At 41.4% G+C, this 26,796-nt stretch overlaps 1 protein-coding gene across 3 annotated transcripts in view; it reads right to left on the bottom strand.

The window, feature by feature from the left end:
* Nucleotides 1–5,172: 5,172 nt before the first annotated feature.
* The window catches only part of LOC124788024 (transcription factor kayak), a 108,001-nt gene continuing 86,377 nt past the window's right edge, over nt 5,173–26,796 (bottom strand). Inside the window, exons 1-5 of one of the 3 annotated variants that reach the window (XM_047255088.1) lie at nt 11,107–11,288; nt 8,119–8,290; nt 7,100–7,308; nt 6,839–6,946; nt 5,173–6,663 (exon numbers count right to left, since the gene is read on the bottom strand). In XM_047255088.1, the coding sequence (XP_047111044.1) occupies nt 6,085–6,663; nt 6,839–6,946; nt 7,100–7,308; nt 8,119–8,290; nt 11,107–11,226 (1,188 nt within the window). In that variant the 5' untranslated portion in view covers nt 11,227–11,288 and the 3' untranslated portion in view covers nt 5,173–6,084. Of the gene's footprint in view, nt 6,664–6,838; nt 6,947–7,099; nt 7,309–8,118; nt 8,291–8,732; nt 8,955–11,106; nt 11,289–26,796 lie in introns of those variants that run through there. The other 2 variants (XM_047255100.1, XM_047255094.1) reach the window with 2 other exon arrangements.

A 26,796-nucleotide genomic window follows, 5' to 3' on the forward strand; every position in this document is an offset into this window, starting at 1 on the left:
TTTATACAGTATGGAAGCAAGTGTCAAGGGGAAAATATGTGCCTTATGCTGGATAGCAAACAAATAGAAAAAGTGTGCACTACAAAGTTTCTGGGAATGCGAATTGACCAAGATTTAAACTGGAATGAACACAGTGTGTATCTTACCCAGAAACTTAGCTCAGCATGTTTTGCCTTCAGAATAATATCCAAGGTATGCAGCAAAGAATGTATTAGAGCAGTGTATTTCAGTTATTTCCAATCAGTTGCAAGCTATGGCATAAGTTTTTGGGGAAAAACCAGGTCAAGACTAAATGACATTTTTATTATGCAAAAAAGAGCTATTCGTATCATGACACACAGCCCACCACAAACTCACTGTAGACCCTTATTCAGACAACTAAAGATACTTACAATACCATCAATATATATTTTTAAATGCCTGGAAATGATAAGTAAAAATAACTGCGATCTCCAAACCAACTCAAGCTACCATGATCACAATACAAGGCATTGTAAAGACTTCCACATTCCCTATGTAGCAAAAACTAGAAGTCAGAAACATGTTAGCCACTTAGGAATAAAGCTTTTAAATGCACTTCCATCTCAAATTAAAGAGTTGAAAGGCAAAAATAATTTCAAGCATGAAGTAAAAAAATACTTGATGGAAAAATGCTTCTACAGTGTAAATGAATACCTGTCTCAGATTGTGAATTGAAACCTGTAGCCTACTTATTTTTTTTTTTTTAAATTCAGACTAATTAAATGATGTTTTCAACTTTGTAATTATGATACTTAGGAAAAATCTGTTAAATATCCGTAATACGTTTTTGTGTATATCCGTAACAAGTTTTGTGTATAAGGCATAGTTCATTTATCTAAAATTTTTTATTGTGAGCATGTACTTTTGTTTTTTGGGTAATATGTTCTTGTACACTACTTATGTACTATGTGTATGTAATTTGTTTGCTGTTTGTATATGTTTGTCAATTTATTATGTGTATGTGTTGTTATATGTCACGTGTAATCAAATGACAAATCCTATATCACATGTGTGATCTACTGGATGCTAAATAAATAAATAAAAGCAACTATGTAATAAAACTGAGGAGGTAGCAGCTTTATCCAAAACAGTGGCTACCTTACTAACTGAACTGATTAAATTTAGGTGGTGTAAGTGTGAATCATGTTAATGAACACATTGGCTCTTTCCACACCCCTGAAGGTTCTCCTTCTTGAAGGGATCCACAGAATATGCCCACCAGACTCATCTCCTGATGTAACGGAAAACTTTGGAAAAAACCTCAGTTCACTTGTACATAGTTCCCCAATCATATTGTAATCATTACTGGAGGCTTTAAACATCCAACAATTAATTGAAAAAGTTACAGTTTTGTTAGTGGTGGGCGTGATAACACATCTTGTAAAACATTACTAAATGCCTTCACTGCATACTTCCTCAAATAGATAGTTCAGAACCCCACTCACAATGGAAATATATTGGGTTTAATGGTAACAAATAGACCTGACCTCTTTGAGGATGTGCACATCGAAACTGGTATCAGTGACTATGACGCAGTTGTGGCAACAATGATTACCGAAGTATAAAGTACAACTAAAATGAACAGAAAGATACATACAAGGATGATTTGAAAAGTTCTCAGAATCACCATGAGAGGTCAGCGCTAGTCCAATGAGTTGTTCGCGTGATATTCATTGAACTGTTGTCTGTAAACACGTGCCACATCAGTGCTCTTGGAAGAGAGCTGTGTCAGTGACGTGGCTCTGTTGTTCCTGGATATGATTTGCAAAGATGGAAAAAATCGAGATTCAAGCAGTGATTAAGTACTTCCTAAAGAAAGGTATGAAAGCAAAGGACATTCATGCCGATTTCCAGAATACACTGGAGGACTCTGCTCCTTCATATTCATCTGTTGCCAAGTGGACAAATGAATTTAAATTTGGTTGGGAGAGCTTAGATGATGATCTATGCAGAGGTTGGCCAAGATGTCACTCCTCCAGAAATCACTGCAAAAGTGCGCAAAATGGCCATGGTGGATCGCCGATTGAAAGTGCATAAAATTGCTCATGCTTACCAGATGTCATCTGAAAGGGTATATCATATTTTAACTGAAGAACTAGAAATGATAAAATTATCAGCAAGATGGGTGCCATGACTCTTGATGCTGGATGAAAAACGCACAAGAACGGACGTATCAGAGCAATGTTTGGCCTGTTTTAGGAGAATCGAACAAGATTTTTTGCACCGGTTTGTGCCCAAAGATGGAACTTGGATGCACTACTATACCCCAGAGGCAGAAAGACAGTCAAAGCAGTGGAAACATGCTGATTCTCTGTCACCAAAGAAAGCAAAGACAATTCCTTCAGCAGGGAAGGTCATGGCATCACTGATCTGGGATGCAAAGGGGATTCTGTTTGTAGATTATCTCCCCACTGGCCAAACCATTACTGGGCAATACTATGCTAACCTCCTGGGCAAATTGCAACAAAAGATACATGAAAAAAGGCCAGGTTTAGCCAGGAGGAAAGTCATCTTCTATCAAGACAATGCACGTCCGCACAATGTGCTGTCGCCATGGCAAAATTACATGAACTAAGGTATGAATTGTTGCCACACCAACCTTATTCACCTGATATGGCTCTGTCAGACTTCCATCTCTTCCCAAAACTGAAAATTTTTCTTGGTGGACAAAGATTCACTTCAAACGAAGAATTGGTTGCTGGAGTTGACAACTATTTTGCAGGCCTAGAGGAAACTCATTTTGAAGATGGGATCAAGGCACTGGAACATCGTTGGACCAAGTACATTAATCTACAAGGAGATTACATTGAAAAATGAAAAAAAAATTAAGTGATGTAAGTACTTTTTTTTATTCCATTCTGAGAACTTTTCAAACCACCCTCATATGTTCAGTAAACTAGATAAAAAAATCAGTAGTTTAATATCTCAACGAGGAACTTGAAACTTCCAGCACAGGGCAGGAGCATGTAGAGGAACTGTGGCTCAAGTTTAAAAGAATAGTTAACCAAACACTGGATGGGTACACACCCAGTAGACAGTTCGTATCAGGAGGGAACCTCCATAGTATACAGTCACTGTGAAGAAACCTCAAGAGGAACAGAGATTACTGCCTACATCAGTTTGATGTCGAATCTTAGAACATGTTCTGAGCTCAAACATAATGAGGTATCTTGAACGGAATGACCTCCTCAATGCCAACCATCATGGATTTCGAAAACACTGATCATATGAAACTCAACTCACACTTTTCTCACTTGATATACTGAAAGCTTTAGATCATGGCATTCAGATAGATAACAGTATTTTTTTAATTCTAAAAAGCATTTGACTCAGTACCACACCTATGCTTATTGTCAAAGTAGCGTCATATGCAGTATCAAGTGAAATTTGTGACTGGATTGAGGACTTTTTGATAGGGAGCGCACAGCATGTTATCTTGGCTGGAGAGTCATTGTCAGATGTAGAAATAACTTCGGGTGTGCCACAGGGAAGTGTATTGTGACTCTTGCTGTTCATGTTCTATATTAATGACCTTGGAGACAGTATTAATAGTAAAATCAGGTTTTTTGCAGATGATAAAGTTATCTATAATGAAGTACTATCTGAAAGAAGCCACATAAATACTCAGCCAGATCTTGATAAGATTTCAAAATGGTGCAGAGATTGGCAACTTGCTTTACATGTTCAGATATGTAAAATTTTGCACTTAACAAAATGAAAAAAATTAGTATGCTATTAATATAATACCAATGAGTCACTGTTGGAATCCGTAACGCATACAAATACCTGGGTGTAACACTTCTTAGGAATATGAAATAGGTTCTGTCTGAGGTAAAGCAGGTATTAGACTTCGGTTTATTGGTAGAATACTGGGGAAATGGAATCAATCTACAAAAAACAATACTTACAAAACACTGGCGCAACCAGTTCTAGAATATTGCTCCAGTGTGTGGAAGCCATACCAGATAGGACTAACAGGGGATACCGAATGCATACAGAGAAGGGCAGCACGAATTGTCACAGGTTTGTTTAATCCAAGGGAGAGTGTCACAGAGATACTGAAGGAACTGAACTGGCTCTTGAAGACAGATGTAAATTATACTGAGGAAGTCTATTGACAAAAGTCCAAGAACCAGCTTTAAATAATTACTCTAGGAATATACCCCAACTCCACACATAGGGATCGTGAGGATAAGATTAGAATAATTACAGCACGCACAGAGGCATTCAAACAGTCTTCTCACACTCCATATGTGAATGGAACAGGAAGAAACCCTAATAACTCGTAAAATTAAACACTTGCCTCCACCTCATGGTGGTTTGCTGAGTATAGATGTAGAATGAACGGATGCTAATGATATCTCTGTGCTGCTGTTGTGTGTTCCCACATGCCATACATTAATCATACTACAGGCAAGTGGCTGACATTTCCCCCTTTTGTGTAATACCTCACAGTTTTCAAGAGAATAACATTGGATCAAGTCAACAATGATCACATCATATCTCCTGCTATACCTGTTTTTTAAATGTACTTGGCACAACTAAAACCATCATTTGAAGACTACATGTGAATTTTGTGAAACCTGTCTCAGTACATAATTCTTAGCAACTGTTCAATCCTAAATTATCCACTACTAACGTGAAATAGTTACGGTCATCATGTTTAAAGGAATTTCCTTGGCTTGTGCTGTCAGTCTTATGGTTAATAAGCATACAACAAATCTTGTCTTACTCTAGTGGACCTTATTCTGTTCTCAATGTAAGTATATAGATTCCAGATTGTAATGGAATGTCATATTCTTGTGCCATCCACAACATATGATTTAGAAGTTTTTAAACTACTTGTATTGTTTCATTTTTAAGACAATTTTCAAAATGGAACATGACTAGGTTGCACAATACATGATATTTTCCACTTACTCTACGTATATTGTGTAAAACTTGCAGTTATCAGCATTGTCATACCAGCTAATATAAGAAGCACCAGGGCTACTTTCTGTGTGTGGAACAAGTGGTTTTCTCTTCCATGTGCTATGGCTGTTTATTTACAAAAGTCACTACGGATTTTTACTTTTGTTCCCACAGAACTATTTGAAATTTCACTACTAAAACTACAGATTTCTTCTCTATTATAGGACCAATAATACACTATTCTGTATCAAAGCTTTCTTTTTATTCACATTATGACCATAATGCACATCACAAAATTAAATACAACATGCAATTGCGATATAAAAATCTCATTCTCCAATTGTTGGAAGACGAATTGTAAGTTACGTCTGTATATTAAATTATTACTTAATTATTGAGCTGTTTTCAATTTTTCATGTACGCATATATATTAAGTACAATATCTATAGTACAGACTAGGATTTCACATACATTTCATTTCATAATGACATTCGCTTCATTATGTACAATTAATTCACAATTCTACTAGGAAAATAGTGAATGTTCATAAAATTGAAAGATAAAAGCACTTGGGTGATGTGTCTGCTTACGAAGTGTGATAAAATTTTACTTTTTTGGACTGTGTCAATGAGCTAAATTGACAAAACTTCCTAACAATTTGGATATGGCCAGTAAATCAAATGGCAATTTTAGTCTTACAATCAGAGTGTCCTTCTCATACAAAACCTACACAATGTCCATAATTCATTGTGCACAGCAAACAGCTATCAAGAACTTGCTTCTGTGCTCTAGTGACTGATCACAATTCTAGTACTAATTACTGAATTTCAAATGCACTCGCAGAGCACTAGATGCCATCTTTCTGCTGTTACTTGAACACACATAATAAGTTCTGCATATCAAAATAGACAACTTTGTAGAAAATATGTATTGTAAAAAACCATGGAGGGAATAATTTATGTAATACAATTACACTTAAATCAGAAGACGAGAATACAAAACACATTATAAAGCAGCAGTCTTCCTGACTACAAATTAGGCGACACCTAAGAACAGGATGCAGCCGTCGACCGTGCAGGAAGGTTCAAGCAGACCTCACGGAGAGAGGAGTAGCAGACGGAGGCCCGTGCCGACAAGCGGCGAGGCGCGCCATCACAAAGACACGAGCTTTGCAGGAACAGCATCTGGAGAAGCTAAGTCGGCACTGTTGCGTTGCTGGCTTGAGCAAGAGGGAATGAGAGGCGCTGACACAGGTGTGAGGCCGGTTCCCCCTTCCATAAGAGAATCAAAGTTGAATGGCATTCCAGCTGAAGGTGTAGTGACAGGAACACCTGCGACCTCAGACACAGATGCTGCCACTTTCAGTGTTCCAGCAGCGGGGGTGAAAGCGGCCGCTACAGGCAATGAGTTTGGCCTCGGCGGCTTGGCTACACCACCGGTACCAGCAACAGGCCCCGGCAGTGACGGTTCTGGTGCTAATCGTTTGGCTGGAGGTGGTCCGTGAGGATCCTCATCCGTTTCACGTTTCACGCACATCTCCTCACTGACTGATGTCGGCGGACGATAATCGAACGGCTTGACATCGAGAGGCGAGCACGATCCAGCGGTTCCATTCAGTCGGCAGTGTCTCTGGTGAGCTTCCAATAAGAACTCTAAGTCTTCTTTCTGTTGCGTAAGTTGCTGAATTTCCAATTGTAAACCTTGTTTCTTCTGCTCCAACCCCTCTGTTTCCTGTAAGAAGAGAAAGACACATTTCACATCTTTGTTCCACATTTTATGAAAAGAAAAGATAGTACACTTGAAATAAAAACTTATTATAAACTTCATTTAGTTTAAGGAGTTTTGCTTAAGAGCTGTTAAATGAAGTAAGAAAACAGGGTTTCTTAAATTCAGGGGAAGAAAGTACCTGCAATAAAGCATTTGTATGATCCAGTCTCCTCTTTCGGCATCTGGCAGCAGCCATTTTGTTTCGTTCACGCCTCACACGTCTTCTCTCCTCCTCCTCAGGCGAAATCTAGAAAAGGAAGGATTAACATTAGCATTTCTTTTAACAAATTGATGGCTGTCATTATGTCTTTTGGAGTTAATACACCACATTTTTGTGCAACTTTATTTGAATATTTTTTTTGTTAGCTTAATGTGCATGTCAAGAGATGGAAACACTAACCCCAGTATTCTTCGTCGGCCGCCGCCCGCCTACGTTGCGACGTGGAGCTGCAGTAACATTAGCAGCAGTGACTGGAATTGTAGCAGTGGTGGCCACTGTTGTTGGTAATACTGAAGCAGTTGTAACAACAGTGGGACGAGCAGCTTGTTGACCCACATCTGCTTGCCATGCGGGTTTGCTTTCCAAGAGACTCATGTACGTGCCGCCAACTAAAGTTAAAAAAATTAAAATACAAATAAGTCTTACAAAGTAATTTCACAGTTTCAGTAAAAGGGAATACAAAATTTCTGACTCATCAAATATAAGTAATATTCTGTGGAAAATTACAACTGTCTATAGATAGAAGAAAGACACAGTAGTGAGCACTCAGAGATCTTACTTTTGAAACTGACGGCAATACTGAAGGAGACTGATGGCAATACAGACAAATTAAGGATGCACAGAAATCAATGCACTGAATTGCATAATTTGAAATATCTGATTAATCAACTGCAGTGTAATGATACTGAAGGAGAGCCCTATTCATGGCAACTGCAGTATAATGATAGTGAAGAAGAGCCCTGTTCATGGAATGCAGTACATTGCATTACATGAAAAAGAAGCAAAACTGTGTAGTAAAGAAACATTTAGCAATGCTTGACACTTTCAGTCTATTAAAATGTGAAACTTCCTGGTAGATTAAAACTGTCTGCCAGACCGAGATTCGATCTTGGGACCTTTGCCTTTTGCAGGCAAGTGCTCTACCAACTGAGCTACCCAAGCACGATTCATGCCCCATCCTCACAGCTTTAATCCTGCCAGTACCTCGTCTCCTCTGCAGAGTGACAATTTCATTCTAGAATTAAAATTTGAATGTTCGCGATGACAAGCAATGAGATTAGAATCTAGTACCATTGAAAGTTAAAGAAATTAACAGGAAAATGCACAGAACTGTCAAATTTGCCTAAAATATTATTAACTTTCACTTATCAGTCCAAAACTGTAACATTAAAATAGTCCAATATTTCTAATTTACACACCTTGTGATACTGGCTGCACAACGGGAGGGACGAAGCCAGCCTCGTTTTGATGAGAGCTGACCTCACACTCCAGATCAATCAATGTTTGTTCAATATTACGTAGTGTGGTGGGAGTCAGTGTAGCTGTAGTTCTTGTAGGTACACCAGAGTTCAGGCCATCCAGAGTGACAAACTGGAAAGAGGAAAAGTTACTGTCAGTAACACATTTTGAAACCGTTTAATAAAGATTTATGTTGCAGTGAAAGTAAATTGGAAAACAGAATGTTACATTCTCTGCTGTGGTACCAAGCGAAAGGGTTTTCAATTGTCATTTGACGAAATGGGATTTCAGTACAACATTCAACCGAAACTGTCAGGAATGAACATCAATAATAATCATAGCAACCTGCTTTGCCCACAAAGAATGCAGTTCGCGTAGGGGAAAATTTAACTAGTGTTATTTTTGGCTCAATGAATCAGATCAGATACCTTTTCCAGTACCAAGTCTCAGTTTATTGTCATTGTGTGACCACGCTGCCAATGACGCAATAAATGGGTGAGAAAAGCAGCTTTTCTCGTGCACAACGGGCAATACGCATCTTTTTTCGCGATGGGTACTATGACGTAGGCTTTACCTGCTGAAACCACAACTCCGGCGGGATGAGGCTGCTCAAATCTATCGGCTCCATTTCGGCGTGTTTTTTTCGAATGTATCCCGTCAGATCGATCGTATAGCTCCTTCCCTCGTATCGTAGGCCGAAGAAAGGAGATCGTTCGTTCGAGTACGGAGGGCGGCGCGGGCCCGTGCTCTCGTTGCGCCGAGTGGCCGCCTAACTGCGGCTGTTTTTAACTCTTGCCCGCCCGCTGCTGAATTTTCTTCTCTCCCTACTGCCGGACGCCACCAGCACCACAGTTTTGGCACTTCGCCGAGGCCAGGGCTACCCAAAAGCATCTCACAGTACGAATAACTACTGGAAGACGCTCATGCCCGACAACTGGCTGAAGAAACTGCAGGTTTTTCTCGATACCACCCAGATCCGAAACACTGTTACCCTGAAACTATTTTTTTTTTTTCAAGTAACAATACAGACCTTTACGTACAAGCTGTTGTGGAACTTTCTTAGCCCTACGTGGGGCATTCTGGAAGGTGAGTCAAGGAGGCGCGTTGTGGATTTCCTCGGAGGGCAGGCTGAGGCATGTCCGGTCCGGAAATTCCTTCTGCCGCCCACTACGTCGCTACCTTCTGGGCGTCACTCTCGAGCACCACACATCAAGGCTAATACGGAACCGCGTTTGCATTCCACCTACAGTTATGTTACTTTATCAACTATCAGGAACATTTTCCGAAGACCGGTCTCGTTTTCCCGAATGTCTGCGACAGAAAGACCATATAAAGATAAAATCCAATATTAGGTCAGCAATCATCATAAGTATTTATGGATATTCCTATCTGCGTGACAGGAATTCTTAACGATTTTCGGGTCATATCCAGTTCTTGATTTCGGTCTTAACAACATCAGAATACGCGAAAATATCAGGGTCCGGCAGCACGAAGCTGAAGCATGGCACGACCTCCACTCCTCTCTCCATGGAACGTGAAGCTAACTTTTTACGTAACTGCTGTTTCACGAACGCCTTAATTCTGACACACGTTGTACTGACAAAGAGACGTTGCCTGTCATTAAAATGTCAGACTGGAACAAAAGGCCTGTTCCTTGCATTAAACACTGATGAAAAATATCTGGAGCACACTGCGCTGATAATCTGAGGATGCGCTGGGATACACCTTGTAAATCTGCCATTCCTAGAATCGACAGTTAACGAACACCATGACCAAAATAACAAACACCACCCGTAATACGGTAGGAAACTTTCATTTTACTTGGATGATGCTACATGATAGTCAAGTTTCCATATTTGTGCGATTTTATAAGAAGCGTAAACTTTTGAAAAACGTAACTTGCATTTTACATTTAAAAAAGTACAGTGTTAGAACAATCAAAAGCGCGACGTCGGGAACTCACCACTTTATTCTATGGGTTTGGAATGTTAGCACAGCACACAAAGAACTGTCCAGATGGACAATGGCTGGAACACATATCTCTTTCACGTGACAACTCGGTCATGTGACTGCCGTCTGGACCTCTGGCACCGCCCTTACTGCCAGACCAACTTGCGCAAGAGGAAACTCCACGCCTTATTTGCCGTTGCTGTATTGCTCATATATGGCAATAACCATCGCAATTTGGAATACTACCGAAATCTCAAATATCACTCTTTGCTTTACGTACTCTACAACACGATAATGCAAAATCGGTTACTTTAATCATGAAGGTAAGTAAACTAAAGAAGTTGGTGCGAATTAGTATTAACTTTACTATCTAGTTACAAGAAAGGCAGATTTCTATAGCGTCCAAAATCTTCATTTCATTTCGTTCTCTATTGCTACAGTGCGAGGTAATGACTTGGCAACGCCGTGCTCTCTCCAAGAAACGCATGACGTCATTCTGACGTCACAACAATTCAGGCCCTGAAATGCCACCTGACTGACGCAATGCAACGAATAACGATGCGTGTGCAGGATTTCGCATCAAATTTCTGAAATTGTATCGTCTGGCATTGGACATCCGTAGGTACATCATAACAACCGTTTGGCACTAAACGGGCTGCTAAAATCAGAGGGCACATGTCTAATAACAGAGAAAAAAATTAACGTATCTTCCCTGAATTGCAAATTTTTATGGAACGCAGATAAACAGTAACCACTAAATGGCACAGTACGAATTGGAGAAATAGCAAGGGTTGCAGTAAAGCACATGAGCAAGAATGCTTCGACGAGATTACTTCAATATCATTGTACACCAATATCGCTGCACATTGTTGCTGACTTTTAGAATAACCATATGCGATGTATGTGTGACAGATTAAGACTAACGCAGTTATCAAAAAAGTTTCAGAAAAATACAATATAGTCTTCGGTATGACTTAGCACCTAATCGTTCTACGTACCATTCGTTGTTTATCGCTGTTGCGACTCCAATCAGAGTACATAGTCAGCAATTGATCGTCCTCTCTGTCCAGCACTTGAGAACTCAAAGGTACCAGCTGAGGCATCAAATCCAAATTCATAAGGTCCGACGGGAGACGAAAAAGCTGAACGCTGCGAGCACTTCGCGACACAACCGCACTCGTCCTCTCTCCACGAGCGACTAACAGCCGTTCGGCGCGCGCCGTCACTTTTACAAGGTCGGAGCGCAGCGGCTGACGTCATGCGGCGTTGCTAGTTCGCGGAACTCCACTATCTCGCCTTCCGCAGGACAAAGTGCCCGCTGCCGCTTCTCGGTAGCGAACCCGCCACCTGTGCTAGGTCCTTCGCTTTACTGGCGTTTTGACATACTTTCTTCCGGGCGATGGTCGAACGCATTAACTGGCATAATACCAAATTCAAACACCGTTCACAAATACAAATTCTAGAACGTTCTCTCATGAATCAATTTTGCTAACTACGTTAGATTCTTTTGACACTGAAACTGCCTAAAAAAAATGAAACTTTATCAAAGAACATTGGTAAGTCCGGTTTTAAGTGGCCTGCAGACATCCAACGTTTGCTGATAATTGCATTATTAGTTTGTCGAATCTTCGATATATGATATCAAAGGTTAAGACGTCGAACTGCAGAAAAAAACGTATGCCGCAATATGTTACCTATAGCTGGTAAGAAACCACGAACTGATGAAATAGGACCGAGAATGCCTTAAAAGAAGAAACGACTCGTAGCATGATAATTTACTAACTACAATCAGAACCACGCATCCGAAAAATTTCATAAACTATTTCCGGATGAGTCTTACATCGTACTACGAATTACTAATGTTGATACGACATAAAATACCGAAGCAAAATACATTGCTGAGAGAGACATTTGCGCTCAGAGGGAAATTGAGAATACCGTAACAGATTTCTAGCGACAGGCAGGTCATTCGAATGCTTGAAGCTAAGTGCTGTATTATCAGCACACGCAATCAACAAAATTGTAGAAACTTGTGAAGCAATTACATCTGCTCCGGAAAGATAAATTCTTACGAATTGTGATAATTTAGTGAGACACATACACTTTGCACACTTCTTACCAGTCACTGCATGTACACGGCGTACCATTCAAGCTAGAGGCGTTTTTCCACACACCTCTGTAATTGAACAAGCTAGTACTTAGTTTTCAAATTAATAAAAAAAAAAAACAATGTCATAGTGAACCCTCCTGTGGCTATACGAAAGTCGTGAATACAATGACAGCTACTGCTTAACCCCGTAAAACTGTTTTGTGCGCTTGCTTAACAGGCTTATTTTTCATAGACGGCATATTTTTAATATTTGTCCATATATTCCTATGAAGATTGACCCCACAGTGACTGCTGTAGTGCTCGATAAATTCAACCAACATTTATTCAAAAAATTGTTCAAATGGCTCTGAGCACTATGGGACTTAACTGCTCTGGTCATCAGTCCCCTAGAACTCAGAACTACTTAAACCTAACTAACCTAAAGACATCACACACATCCATGACCGAGGCAGGATTCGAACCTGCGATCGTAGCGGTCGCGCGGTTTCAGACTGTAGCGCCTAGAACCGCTCGGCCACTTCGGCCGGCCAACATTTATTTAGTCATTTTAGAAAGAACAATGAATTGTAAAGGCGTGAATATCAATTAAAGGAAACAAAGACGAACTGAAGTACATTAACGCTACACGCAAACACTACTTGGCTAGTCAATGAAGCTCTGTCAAAAACCCGAACGGCAACTCGTCAATGACCTCACATGCTCACTACGTACTGACAATTCTAGTACATATATGTTATAAAATGTATATCTATGTATGTACGTTCCATATCTCCTCCTACACCACCGGTTCAGTGTCAACCAAACTTGGAACACATATCACTGTCTAGAAAGAATCACTGTGGAGGGGGCGGTAAGAACAACCCAAACTATCAAAAAGGTGTGTGGGGTGAAAAATAGTGCGCGAATATCCAATCTTTATTCAACCAGTATTTGAGAATGAAAGCACTTAGTGACTTGCAACGAACTTTACACATCATGTCAAACCTTTACGGGTCTTTTTTCTCGCTGACAAGCCTCCACAAAATTATACAAGTAAAATACGTTTATCGCTTTCTGCGTTTTCACTTTCATGCAGTAGAACTGCTGCATCAAGTTTGACGTTTTAATTTATTACTACTTTAAGAGTAACTGTCTTCCTGACTCATTTTGCAGACAGTGTTCATAGATACCAATAAATGTACTTAAATTTATATCATTGTACGAATAATTGTTCAGGAGATACGATATTATAAAAATTGAGCTACATGAAAACTAAACTGTAGGATGACATTCTCTAGAGATACAGCTGAAATATGTGTACTAATATGTGTGAAATGTGTTAAATATATGTGACTTGTGGATATTCTGGCAAAGCTGCAGGTAAAAAGCTCCTCCTGAACCCCTGGATCGATTTCGACCACACTTGGTACACGCATTACTCACTATCTGTAAAGAAATACCGTGGAGGTAAGAACTATCAGCCTGCTACTGGAGTTGGGGGATAACTGGGTGATAGTGAAAGAAGGTAGCGAGAAGGAGATGGTCAGAGGGGGGGGGGAGGGGAGGAAGAGGTGGTCATAGAGAGCAAGAGGAGGAAATGGACGGAGAAAAGGAAGAGTAAGAGAGGAGGGAGGAGTAGATTGACCTAGAGGGGTTGAAGAGGAGATGACTAACACCGGGTATTTGGCTAGTTGTGAGAATAATCTGGGTGTCATAAATACTGTTCATCAATATTTCTGATACTGATAATATGTCAATAGGCACTGTCAGACAGTCAGTGTATCGATGGTTCTACAATACTACTACATGTGTGAGGACCTCTAAGTTCGTCAACCGACTGTATTAACTTGAGTATTTCAAAGAGATAACGATATCCTCAGGGATCACAATTTCCGTTAAGGGTCGCCATGATAACTTGGTGAAGCAGTCACGCGTGACGGTGGATATATTGACAGATAACTGGAGACACATCCATAAACGTTAAAGTAAAAGAAACTGCAGCAAAACCAAATGAAAATCTGTTCCTTGAGACTACCATCGTCTGAAATACGTACGTATTCATAGAAAATTAAATATGCTGTCTGTAAACTGAAACCAATTTGTGCAGTACTTTAAAAATGACTTTTCTTACAGTGTTTCTATCGCAACAGTACTCGTTTGCAAGTATGAACAATTTCACATCTATTATGTATTTTGCGGATTCGTTTGTACGACATTGGATGTACCAGGAAATATTCAGCGTAAGAATCTGCACCTTATCTGACATCTTTTATGGATGGGTTCTGCCCTTTGACATTCGCTGATTATGCAACACTTGTCTTGGCCTGTGTATCTCGATATATTGACAGACCTAAAACGTACATTTGCACAACACATTCTTGCATGCCCAGTGTTTTGGCCAGTTCGCAAGCGGAAACTATTATACGCCGTTCCACAGTAGCTATCAATATGCTACGGTAAGTGATTTATATTATAATGAAAAGATTATTTGCTACATTTTAACGTGAAAATTCACCATTAGTTAGATCTTTCCAATATTTTATCTTTTTGTTTTCGTGTATTGTCTACAACAGTATACGTATGACCACTTAAATGTAACAAGTTTTAAGTATTTTTATCAACGTATTAGCTGGTTCTTTATAACTAGGTTTACATGCACTCAATTTTCCGCCAATACTTGTAGTGATTTTTCGGTACTTAAGATAGTCCCCTTTCAGTGTTCTAATTTAATCTCAATATACCGGGTGATCAAAAAGTCAGTATAAATTTAAAAACTGAATAAATCACGGAATAATGCAGATAGAGAGGTACAAATTCACACATGCTTGGAATGACAAGGGGTTTTATTAGAACCAAAAAAATACAACAGTTCAAAAAATGTCCGACAGATGGCGCTTCATCTGATCAGAACAGCAATAATTAGCATAACAAAGTAAGACAAAGCAAAGATGATGTTCTTTACAGGAAATGCTCAATATGTCCACCATCATTCCTTAACAATAACTGTAGTCGAGGAATAATGCTGTGAACAGCACTGTAAAGCATGTCCGGCGTTATGGTGAGGCATTGGCGTCGAATGTTGTCTTTCAGCATCCCTAGAGATGTCGGTCGATCACGATACACTTGCGACTTCGGGTAACCCCAAAGCCAATAATCGCACGGACTGAGGTCTGGGGACCTGGGAGGCCAAGCATGACGAAAGTGGCGGCTGAGCACACGATCATCACGAAACGACGCGCGCAAGAGATCTTTCACGCGTCTAGCGATATGGTTGGTTCTAATAAAACCCCATGTCATTCCACGCATGTGTGTCAATTTTTACCCCTCTATCTACATTACTGCGTGGTTTATTAAGTTTTCAAATTTATACTGAATTTTTGATCACCCAGTACATGATAGATATGTACTCACTAGCTCCATCCCACAGTGTTACTCGCGGTTGAACAGCTGGTTATACACAAAAAGGTCTGCTTATGTACTTATCCCAATCTTCAATTAGTCCTCCCCTCCTCCCCCCTCCCCCTGTCCATCTCCGCACCCCTCTCTGTCCACCTCCTCCAACACCCCTCCCCCGCATTTACTATCGACTCCTGTTCCCCCTCTCCATCTCCTCCTTGCCTCCTCTTCCCCCTTTCTGTCCATCTCCTCCCTTCCTACATCTGTGTCCACCCCAATAGGAAGCTCGTGGCTCTTATCCCCACAGTATTTCTGTCCACATCGTAACTAATGTGTGTACCAAATTTGGTGGAAATCCTTTCGCGTGTATCACTAGCGAATTTCGCTACACAGTTTCATTTTTACACAGCTCACTGTTTATGACATCGGTATCTCCTGAACTGTGTATCGTATGATGTTATAATTTTGCTGGTACATTTAGTGGTACGTGTGAACACTGTCTTCAAAATGTGTTGTGATTGCAGTTAGCAGTAAAGAATTAATAAATTAAAGCGTCATGCTTCACACAGCAGGTTTTACTGCATGAAATGCAGTAAGCGATAAACTTTTCTCCCTTAGTCACTTTGTGGGGGTTGTCAGCGAGAAAAACTTGCGTAAAGGTTTGGAATTATGTGTAGAGTTTGTTGCAAGTCAAATCACTAAGTGCTCTCATTCTGAAATAATGGACGAATAAAGTATGGGTATTTGCGCGTCGTGGACTACACTCCTCTTTCACCCCAATCCCTTTGATAAGAAGGTACATAGAGTAGTCAGAAACAGTCTGAAAACTCTGTAAGGATGTTACAAGCTAGTGTGTGCTGAGAAATAATAGTTAAAAAATTTTGATACGTTGCGCAGTTGCCGAGTTAGTTAGCATTTATCCAATCGGGCCGTTTCGTTTCGCGCACAAATTCAAGCGACCCGTCACATACAACTAGTGTTCTCATAGCGTAGAGGATAGCGCACGACACTGCTTAGCCTTTGGCTAGGGTTTGAACATTATTATCATCCCATGTCCAATTTTGTACTGCTCTCTTGTTCGGTTTTAGGAAATCAAACGAAAAACGCGTTTGGCGAATACCGTCTCTGGCGGGCCGCTTGAATTTGCGTGCGCAACAGCCTGATTGGCTAACTTCACCGTTGATTAACTCGTAAACGGCGCATCGTATTATTTCTCAGCACAACCTATTCTGTAACTGGGTTCAAATGGCTCTGAGCACTATGGGACTCAACATCTGAGGTCATCAGTGCCCTAGAACTTAGAACTACTTAAACCTAACTAACCTAAGGACATCACACACATCCATGCCCGAGGCAGGATTCGAACCTGCGACCGTAGCAGTCTCGCGGTCCCGGACTGAACCTCCTCGAACCGCACGGCCACCGCGGCCGGCATTCTGCAACTCCCATGAAGTTTTGCAGCCCGCTGCTGGTAACTTTGTAAATATTTTGGTAGCCTACTTGTTAATTCAAGGTATAAGCAACCGCCACTCACAATTTCATCCAAGTACGACCAGCCGTTTCGGCGTGAAGGAGTAATAAACATTAAATCATTCTCTCTCTCTCTCTCTCTCTCTCTCTCTCTCTCACACACACACACACACACACACACACACACACACACACACACACACACACACACACACACACACACACAAACTTTAGTAAACATCGAAAAAAGGTTTTGCATCACCCCGGTTCCCAGAACTCCTGACGATAGACGTTGTTATGGATATTGTAACACAGACACAGTCCCTTCGACTGTTCAGAGATGTCATTAAACGCGCCCAAAGATGTAAACAACGATGCATGAGCAGCGTCTATTAGACGGAGGGCGTCCGACAGTCGATCAGTTCCAGTCATTCTACCAGGATGGAGGTACACGGCTCGTGTTGTCTGTAGTTCAACCATGCCTAGATGGTCAATATCGCGGTTCAATCGCATCCGCATTGATACTTTGTCCAGGAAGGGCTCTCAACAAGTGAAGTGCGTCTCGGAGTGAACCAAACTAACAACTTAGTACGAGGGTGAGTCAAATGAAAACCTTACATATATTTTTTAAATTATTTATTGTGCAGAAGCGGTACAAAGCTGTATCACTTTTCAACATAATCTCCCCCACGCTCAATGCAAGTCCTCCAGCGCTTACAAGTGCATAAATTACTTTAGAAAAAAATTCTTTTGGTAGTCCGCGCAACCACTCACGCACCGCGAGGCGTACCTCTTCATCAGAACAGAACTTCTTTCCTCCCACTGCGTCTTTGAGTGGTCCAAACATACGGAAATCACTTTGGGCAAGGTCTGGTGAGTATGGTGTATGAGGAAGACACTCAAAATGCAGGTCTGTCATTGTTGTACGGGCAGTGTGGGGCCTTGCACTGTCATGTTGCAAAAGGACACCTGCTGACAGCAATCCACGTCGCTTTGATTTGATTGCAGGCGCATATGATTTTTTAGGAGATCTGTGCATGATGCACTGTTGACAGTAGTCCCTCTAGGCATGTAATGCTCGAAAATGACGCCTTTTTCGTCCCAAAAGAGAATCAGCATAACCTTCCCTGCTAATGGTTCTGTTCGAAACTTCTTTGGTTTCGGTAATGAGGAATGGCGCCATTCCTTGCTCGCTCTATTCGTTTCCGGTTGGTAGAAGTGAACCCAGGTTTCGTCCCCAGTAACGATTCTTCTAAGGAAGCCATCACCTTCTCGTTCAAAGCGCCGAAGAAGTTCTTCACAATCATCAACACGTCGTTCTCTCATTTCAGGAGTCAGGTGCCGTGGCACCCATCTTGCAGACACTTTGTGAAACTGGAGCACATCATGCACAATGTGGTGTACTGACCCATGACTACTCTGTAAACATGCTGCAATGTCATTCAGTGTCACTCGGCGGTTTTCCTTCACTATGGCTTCAACTGCTGCAATGTACTGTAGAGTCACAACTCGTTGTGCCTGACCTTGACGAGGAGCATCTTCCACTGAAGTTACACCATTTGCGAACTTCCCATTCCATTCGTAGACTTGCTGCTGTGACAAACATGCATCACCGTACTGAACCTTCATTTGTCGATGAATTTCAATGGGTTTCACACCTTCACTACGCAAAAACCGGATAACAGAAGGCTGTTCCTCCCCGGTGCAAGTCGCAAGTGAGGCGGCCATCTTTATACTGATATTGCGACGGTATGTGTGCATCTGCACTATACTGCCACCTACAGGCCATTCTGCACGCTGTTTGTAGCACGCTTACCAACTTACAGGATAACGGCGCGAAATTTCGATTTGTTATTACAAATTTAAGGTTTTCATATGACTCACCCTCGTACATGGAGGAGATACAGAGAGACATAACTGTCGACGACATGCCTCGCTCAGGCCGCCAAAGGGCTACTACTGCAGTGGATGACCGCTACATACGGATTATGGATCGAAGGAACCCTGACAGCAAAGCCATCATGTTGAATAATGCTTTTCGTGCAGAGACAGAACGTCGTGTTACGACTCAATCTGTGCGCAACAGGGTGCATGATGCGCACCTTCACCCCCAACCTCCACTGCGAGGACCATCTTTGTTTCTCGCTCTCTTAACCGATGTCTGTCGCATATGCCTTCAACCAGACAATCGTCAGTGACGTGTCTGGAGGCAACCTGGTCAGGCTGAACGCCTTAGACACACTGTCCTACGAGTGCAGAAAGGTGGAGGTTCCCTGCTGTTTTGGGGTGGCATTATGTGGGGCCGACGTACGCTGCTGGTGGTCATGGAAGGTGCCGTAACGGCTGTACGATATGTGAATGCCATCCTCCGACCGATAGTGCAACCTTATCGGCAGCATATTGGCGAACCATTCGTCTTCATGGACGACAATTCGCGCCCCCGTCGTGCACATCTTGTGAATGACTTCCTTCAGGGTAACGACATCGCTCGACTAGAGTGGCCAGCATGTCCTCCAGACATGAACCCTAACGAACATGCCTGGGGTGGACTGAAAAAGGCTGTTTATGGGCGACGTGATCCACCAACCACTCTGAGTGAACTACGCCGAATCGCCGTTGAGGAGTGGGAAATCTGGACCAACAGTGCCTTGATGAACTTGTGAATAGTATGCCACGACGAATACAGGCATGCATCAATGCAAGAGGACGTGCTAATGGGTATTAGAGGTACCAGTATGTACAACAATCTGGACCACCACCTCTGAAGGCCTCGTTGGATGGTGGTACACATGCAATGTGTGGTTTTCATGGGCAATAAAAAGGGCGGAAATTATGTTTATGTTGATCTCTATTCCAATTTTCTATACAGGTTACGGAACCCTCGGAACCGAGGTGATGCAAAACTTTTCTTCAATGTGAGTACAAGATTATTCGCTGACGATAGAGTAGTAATAGCTGATAGTGAGAAATCCTTTCGAAGATCCATGCAAGTTATTACACCTTATAATTAAATTAATAATTTTAACATCACTACTATCGAGACCAAAGCCGTGGCGTTTAAAGGACTAGAATCTACTAGGTGTAAAATACTGTCTCGCGCTGGAACTAAACTGCAGTGCTACTGGCAGCCTCTCGAGCGTTACGTAATATTGGAACGAGAGAGTGTCATGTTACTTCAGAGATAAGCCTCTAGTTTGCACACTGGAAGAGGCGCACTGTTTACGTATCTACTTTTTTATGCAAGCCACATTACAGAACTTGTACTAGTGCTACAACACTGGCCGGAACCTCAGATACTGGAAGTAGACTTGGCCACTGTTTCTATGTTTCGATACAGTGTATCGATACGTGAAACTGTTTCAGTGTATCGGAACGGCTATGGTTCACTGTTTCGAAACAGTGGTGTTTCATTTCGCTCCTGTCTCGGACAACCGGACCAGATTCGATCTCGAGCCAGACACAAGAAACTATATCGTTGTTTCAAAATAAGGCTGTTTCAGTCCACTTGTGCTTGGAACGGACTAATTGTATCGAAACAGTGATGTTTCATTCCGCTCTGTGTCCGACGAGATTCGGACTCGGCACAGGTACTGAAACACAACATAACACTTCATGAAACACTTTCAAGAGTGTCGAAATCTTTTTGACAAGCAATAGCATGAAGCTTAAGATATCCGAAAATAAAGCTTCGTTTCTATCTGACTGTTCTATTACGAAATGGCGTAACATCTGCTTTATAAACACTAACCAAACAATAAAACAACGCATACTATTCACATTCAAAATAATAAATATGTGAAAATCATTCAGTTAAATTACACTTTTTTATAACATACGCTTCTCTGTTCATGTACAGTAATCACATTAAGAAACGCAAGTAAGCCCACAACATTTTGAATAAAAAAGGCGTAGAGTGACAGTTATTAGACATACACATAAATTTGATGTACGTAGAATTGCAAGCAATCTGTTTGACGTATCACTGATAGTGTAATGGTGAACGGGAAGGGCTGGGAAGCATGGTGAATTTATAGTAACGGTTCGAAACACCTTGAAAGACAAATTTTATTTCTGTTATATTTTGTTATTTATTCGAATTATTTGGCGTTATTTGTGAGTCTATAGTCACTGTGCCTATTATCCACAATGATTCCCCTTGTGTGAATGGAAATTAGCAGGATGGGTATATTACCCATACTAACAGAATATGGAAATCCCAGTAGCATATCCGTTGTTTCTGCAGTTTGCTCCCACCTCCAGTTCCGTTCGTGGTCGTTCTTCTACCTTCAGCTATGGCTGTCCTCAGCCAATTGAAAAGCATGAAAGACACGAAAGCAGCGCATTTCCTGCAGGAAATACGAAACTGCCAAGACGCCTAAGTGATAGTTTCATGCTTTCTGCGATATGATTTGTGTTTATGTGGACGTACTTATAGAGTAGACATTCAAGATGATAAAAATGTGTAGGTTTATTAGATTACAAACTGCTTCACTGTTTCGAAACAGCGTATCGAAACATTACATTGTACTGTTTCATTTGTTTAAGGCAACCCACGGTTTTTTTTTCTTTTTTTTTTACCGCGAATACTTCTACCAACAAACAAGCAACAACAATGTTCAGTGCAACACAATAAATCACACATTCTGGTGCATTTGTTCCGTATTCGACAAGCAGAATTCTTCGAAGAAAACAGTTTTAGTAAGAAAATTCTTATCCTATCTGTGGCAGAAGGTAAGAGAAATCGTTGGACATAAATGCTAGAAGGTGTAGACATGACGACAAGGAGTCGAACGAGATGGAGTCTCGTATGTCGCCAGAGTGAAACAATTCAGGCAATCATGTCCCCAAACCAAATAGCACAGCAGATCCTTAAAAATGGTGAAACAGAAAAATGGGGCAAAGGATCTAAGACTATATCTAGAAGCGAATGAGCTGTCACCTCAGTTTTCTGAAAAAGTGCTGCAAAAAACATAAAACAACGTAAAAGTAACAATGCAGTAGAGCTCGCTTGGACGACATGCGAATAGAGCAACAATAGTGAATTTGGCTTACAATATTGTCATCTTTATTAAGATATCTGAAAAGATGCTTTTGAACCGTCCATCACGAAAAGACTGATAGCTTAGTTATACCTGAACAGACCGGTTCCAAGCCGCAAAGAAACTGTACAGCAAAATAACCCCACCTTACGCAGAACATAAGAGGGTGAATTTGAAAGCACTGGAGTGGCACTTATCGACGTTTCATCAGCTTACGGTACAGTGTAACACCCGAAGGTTTTCTGTGCATGGATGTGAAAGACACAGCCTTGTAAAATCGGACATTTTTAAAAAAATGGCTCTGAGCACTATGGGACTTAACATCTATGGTCATCAGTCCCCTAGAACTTAGAACTACTTAAACCTAACTAACCTAAGGACATCACACAACACCCAGTCATCACGAGAGAGAGAAAATCCCTGACCCCGCCGGGAATCGAACCCGGGCGCGGGAAGCGAGAACGCTACCGCACGACCACGAGCTGCGGACTCCGACTACTGAAAATAAAAACTAAGCAGTCCTGTGCTTAAGTTAAAAATTAGTAAACCCTAGATTCTTTAATGAATCTAATTCCCAAGCATAAAACAGCTTCAGACTTCTGATTACTCTAGAAATGAATTAATACAGTAAATGTTTGAAATGAAGCATTCAAGCGAAAAATTGTTTACAAGACGTGTGAAATTATGTTTAAAGATATTTGGAAGTCGCTAAGTGTTCTTATTATCACACACTGGGTGACTATAGACTCAGTAATTTGCGCTCCGTTATAAGAAAAACCTAGTTTTTTTTACGTATCTAGATATTTATGACACTGTATCTCCGAAATGTGTGTCCAATGACATAAGTTTGCAGGTACGTTTCAGTGGTATACGGAAGATTGTCCGCGTAATTTATTGCAAATAGAGTTAGTAAACTTCATGCCTGCTGCGGCGGTTTAACTGCATCAGCAGCGAAAATGTAGTACGCAACGAACTCTTTTCCTTTCATCATTATGTGTGGGATGTTAGCGAGACAAACTTTCGCAAAGGTTTGAAATTATGTCTAGAGTTGGTTGCAGGTCGCCATCTGTTCTCCTTCACTGTATAGTCTGGGCATTTCAGCGCTATGAGTTAACACTGCATCTAGATATACAGGATGTAACGGGTGTACCATAAGTGCAGCTATTTTCATATATGGTACCTTCAAATCTACACACATAAGTACACACAGAATAGCACAAAAAAACAGAATATATACGCAAAACATTTTACCTCGCCAGAATAATTTTTTTTAAAAAATCGAGGGATCACTTAATTCGCTGAAAAAATTCAAATTTACGTCGATTGGTTTGCAGATGAAAAGCAATCAGCGCAGAACACCATAGAGATGGTCCTGCAAAACCATATAATTTAAATTGAATGTAAGAACAAGAAAGCAACAAAAACTATCTTTAGTCATGTTGTTAGATCAATTATAACCTAAAAAATATTCACTTTCTACAGTTATTCAATCAACAAAACCCACTGATGATGGCAGAGAGGTGCCAAAACATGTCTGGGTAACAAGCAGAAACAGTTTTTTGCGTAAAAGGCGGAACCTTTATCCAATAATTTTAACTGCAAACACTAAAAAATAGTACAAGAGCTGCAAATACAAATGATGAATGCGTACATACATCAGGGTGGTTTTTTTTTCTGCGTCGAAAAGTCTTCCCACAAACACGTGACAACCTTTACCACCTGATGTGTTCTACATCGTTGTAACTGCACCACTTTCGTGGTTGACGTCTATCAGTATAGATTAACCATTTAGCGTCCACAGTTCACGGCCTTGCCGCAGTAGATACACCGGTTCTCGTCAGATCACCGAAGTTAAGCGCTGTCGGGCGTGGTCGGCACTTGGATGGGTGACCATCCGGGCCGTCATGCGCTGTTGCCGTTTTTCGGGGTGCACTCAGTCTCGTAATGCCAATTGAGGCGTCCACAGTTCAACACCTGACCTGGCTGCCTAGGTGAATATAAACATTAATTGCTTGCTCTTGTCACACGTGCTTGGAGGTAGTATCCAACCTAAAAACATACTACTCCTAATAGCTACAATGATTCGTCTGCAAATCGCGTAAATACTAAAGTAATGTTATTCAGTATACCGTCCTCAGCCACCAATAGAAATATCTGCACTTATAGCCGATGCACCTTGTACATACAGTTTATAACTGTAATAATTGTCTTTAGTATTAAACCTCTGAGATAAGATTATACCTAACAATGAGCAGATTGTCACTGCATTTTAAATTCGGTAAATAATTAACGGAATATTGGAAATCAAATTTTTGTTGCATATGTAAACAGTGATGTAGGCAATGTGCAAGGGGGCCGTGTACCACGAGCAATGAACCGAATTAGCCGATTAGTACTGCAGATTTACCGAATCGTTTTTGAAACACACCATCGACGACAGAAGATAGTTGCATGTACAACACATTTCAAACCACTACAGTACACTTAACCTGCGCTTCACAACCATGGGCGCTGAATAGCCATATTTTGATATTCATTTAAGACTGATAATTTTTACATCATTAGCCGCACTGGACATACTCGACACTATCCAAGCATATTCACTGGTTTGTATTACTAGCGTACAGCACCTCAGTCCGTAAAAATTGAATTCTTATGGGTTGACCTTGTTATCCGTCCGTCCGCGTCTGTCCGACTGTTAAAAACCCCTTATCTCAGGAACGGGTAGATATATTAAGTTGGAAATTGTCTCATACTAGGGTCTACGGTGGTTTAAAAAATGTAAGATTCTAAGCGACTGCAATCAAAAAAATAGAACCATTTTTGTCACATACTTTGATACTCGTAAATTGACTCATCAAAACCTGCAGGGTACATCCCGTCCACCGAGAATCAGGAAACTTGGCAAGAAGCAGCTTTTCACAGGACAAGTAAAGGGACTACTGTACAGGTTTTGATACGGTCAGGTGAATCCCGGGACCGATACCTCGCCAGAATCGATATCGATAACAGGCCAAAATGGTCGAGCTTCTCAGTTCCCAGGATGCCTGAACTGTCTAAATATATAATTAAGTTTGTACAGAACCCTCAGTGCGTGAGTCCTATTCGCCCCTGACCAATTTTTTAAATCCAAAACACACTTAAAAAATATTTTGGCCAGAAGTGTAACACATCAAGCAGCTTTCCGACGTGTCCAGATTACACGTACCAAGTGCAAAAAGTTCACGTACTGGAAACGTTGAGCAAGCAGTGTCGTAGCAGTCCACAGAGCTCCACTGTTCGCCCACCAGCCATCGGCGCTCGGCGCCCGCAGTCTTCAAGACGTGAGGAACAATCGCTTTTTCATCAGTTGCAGATCCATAGGGCGGGTTAAGGGAGTGGTTGGTTTATGCAGGTTCAAGATACCTACCCCCCCCCCCCCCCCCCCAAACTACGTGTGTCAATGTCCAAATTCCTTGAACAGAATTTCTAGAAAGCAATAGAAACTCTCGCCATGTGCGGGAGGGCATTATTTTGCTGAAATGTATGACCAAAATGGTTTGCCACGAAGGGCATCAAAACGGGGCTTAGACTATCGTCGACGTACCGCTGTCCTATAAATGAGCCGCCGGTTGACAACGAAAGAGGTCCTGCTATGAAAATAAATGGCACCCAGACCTCCACTCCTGATTGGGGGGCGACAGTTAGGTTGGTGTCCCACCGCCTTTCGGGGCGCCTCCAGACACGTGTTCGGTCTGGAATGTCATTGACTGGTGTAGAATTGTCTTCAGTGATGAGTCCCAATTCGAACTGAATCGATTACCTGTGAAGATGTGTCTCGAGACGCCCCAGACAACGGTGGAATACCTACCTCTCGTCCGTCAAACGGCCCGACAACCAGGAATGATGGTCTGGGGTGCCATTCATTTTAAGCAGAACGCCTTTGGTTGTCGTCTGCGGAGCGCTTACAGCACAGCAGTACGTCGACGATATTCTACGCCTCGTTTTGCTGCCCGTCTTGGGCTTGCATTTTAGAGATAATGCTCGCCCCTACACGGCGAGAGTTTCTACTGCTTGTCTTCGTGCTTGAGAATCTCTTACAAGCTACATCGTCAGTCCAACAATTTACGACATATTTTTTACCTCGAGTGTGAGCGACGTCAGCGCAGTAACTATGACGGCAGCTTGAATTAACAACTGTAAACAACAAACGTGCGTTAGAACACAGCTTGAGCAGGCAGTGTTAAGTAACTGGACGTGCGACCGTAGCGTGTCAACATTGTTGTTCCCCTATCACACACCACTAAATCAAGGGTTCTAGACCTTCTTCTGAATGTTTGGAAGAAGACAAAAACGTTTGCTAAGTTTGTCCCACACACACACTACCGAACAAAAACTAAGCGTGGACGTCTACTGCAACCTGATTGAAATCACAATGCGGACAATCCTATTTTGAACAAATCATTATGGGAGACGATACTGGTGTTCCCAACACCAACCTACCACAAAAAAAACGAAGTGCAGAAATCCATATGAAGGGTCAACGCTTTACCGAAACGTTCGAGTCAATGTGACGTGCGCGTTGAACATCATGACAAACAAGGAATTTTCTGACAGTTTCACAAATACGAAAGTTGTGTGCGTTGTGTTCAACTCTGGGGAGACTATATATAACACCTGAAGCATTAAATCCAACATCTTAAGGTTTCTCCATT

This window comes from Schistocerca piceifrons, chromosome 1 (assembly GCF_021461385.2).
Source record: "Schistocerca piceifrons isolate TAMUIC-IGC-003096 chromosome 1, iqSchPice1.1, whole genome shotgun sequence".
NCBI classification, from domain to species: Eukaryota; Metazoa; Arthropoda; class Insecta; order Orthoptera; family Acrididae; genus Schistocerca; species Schistocerca piceifrons.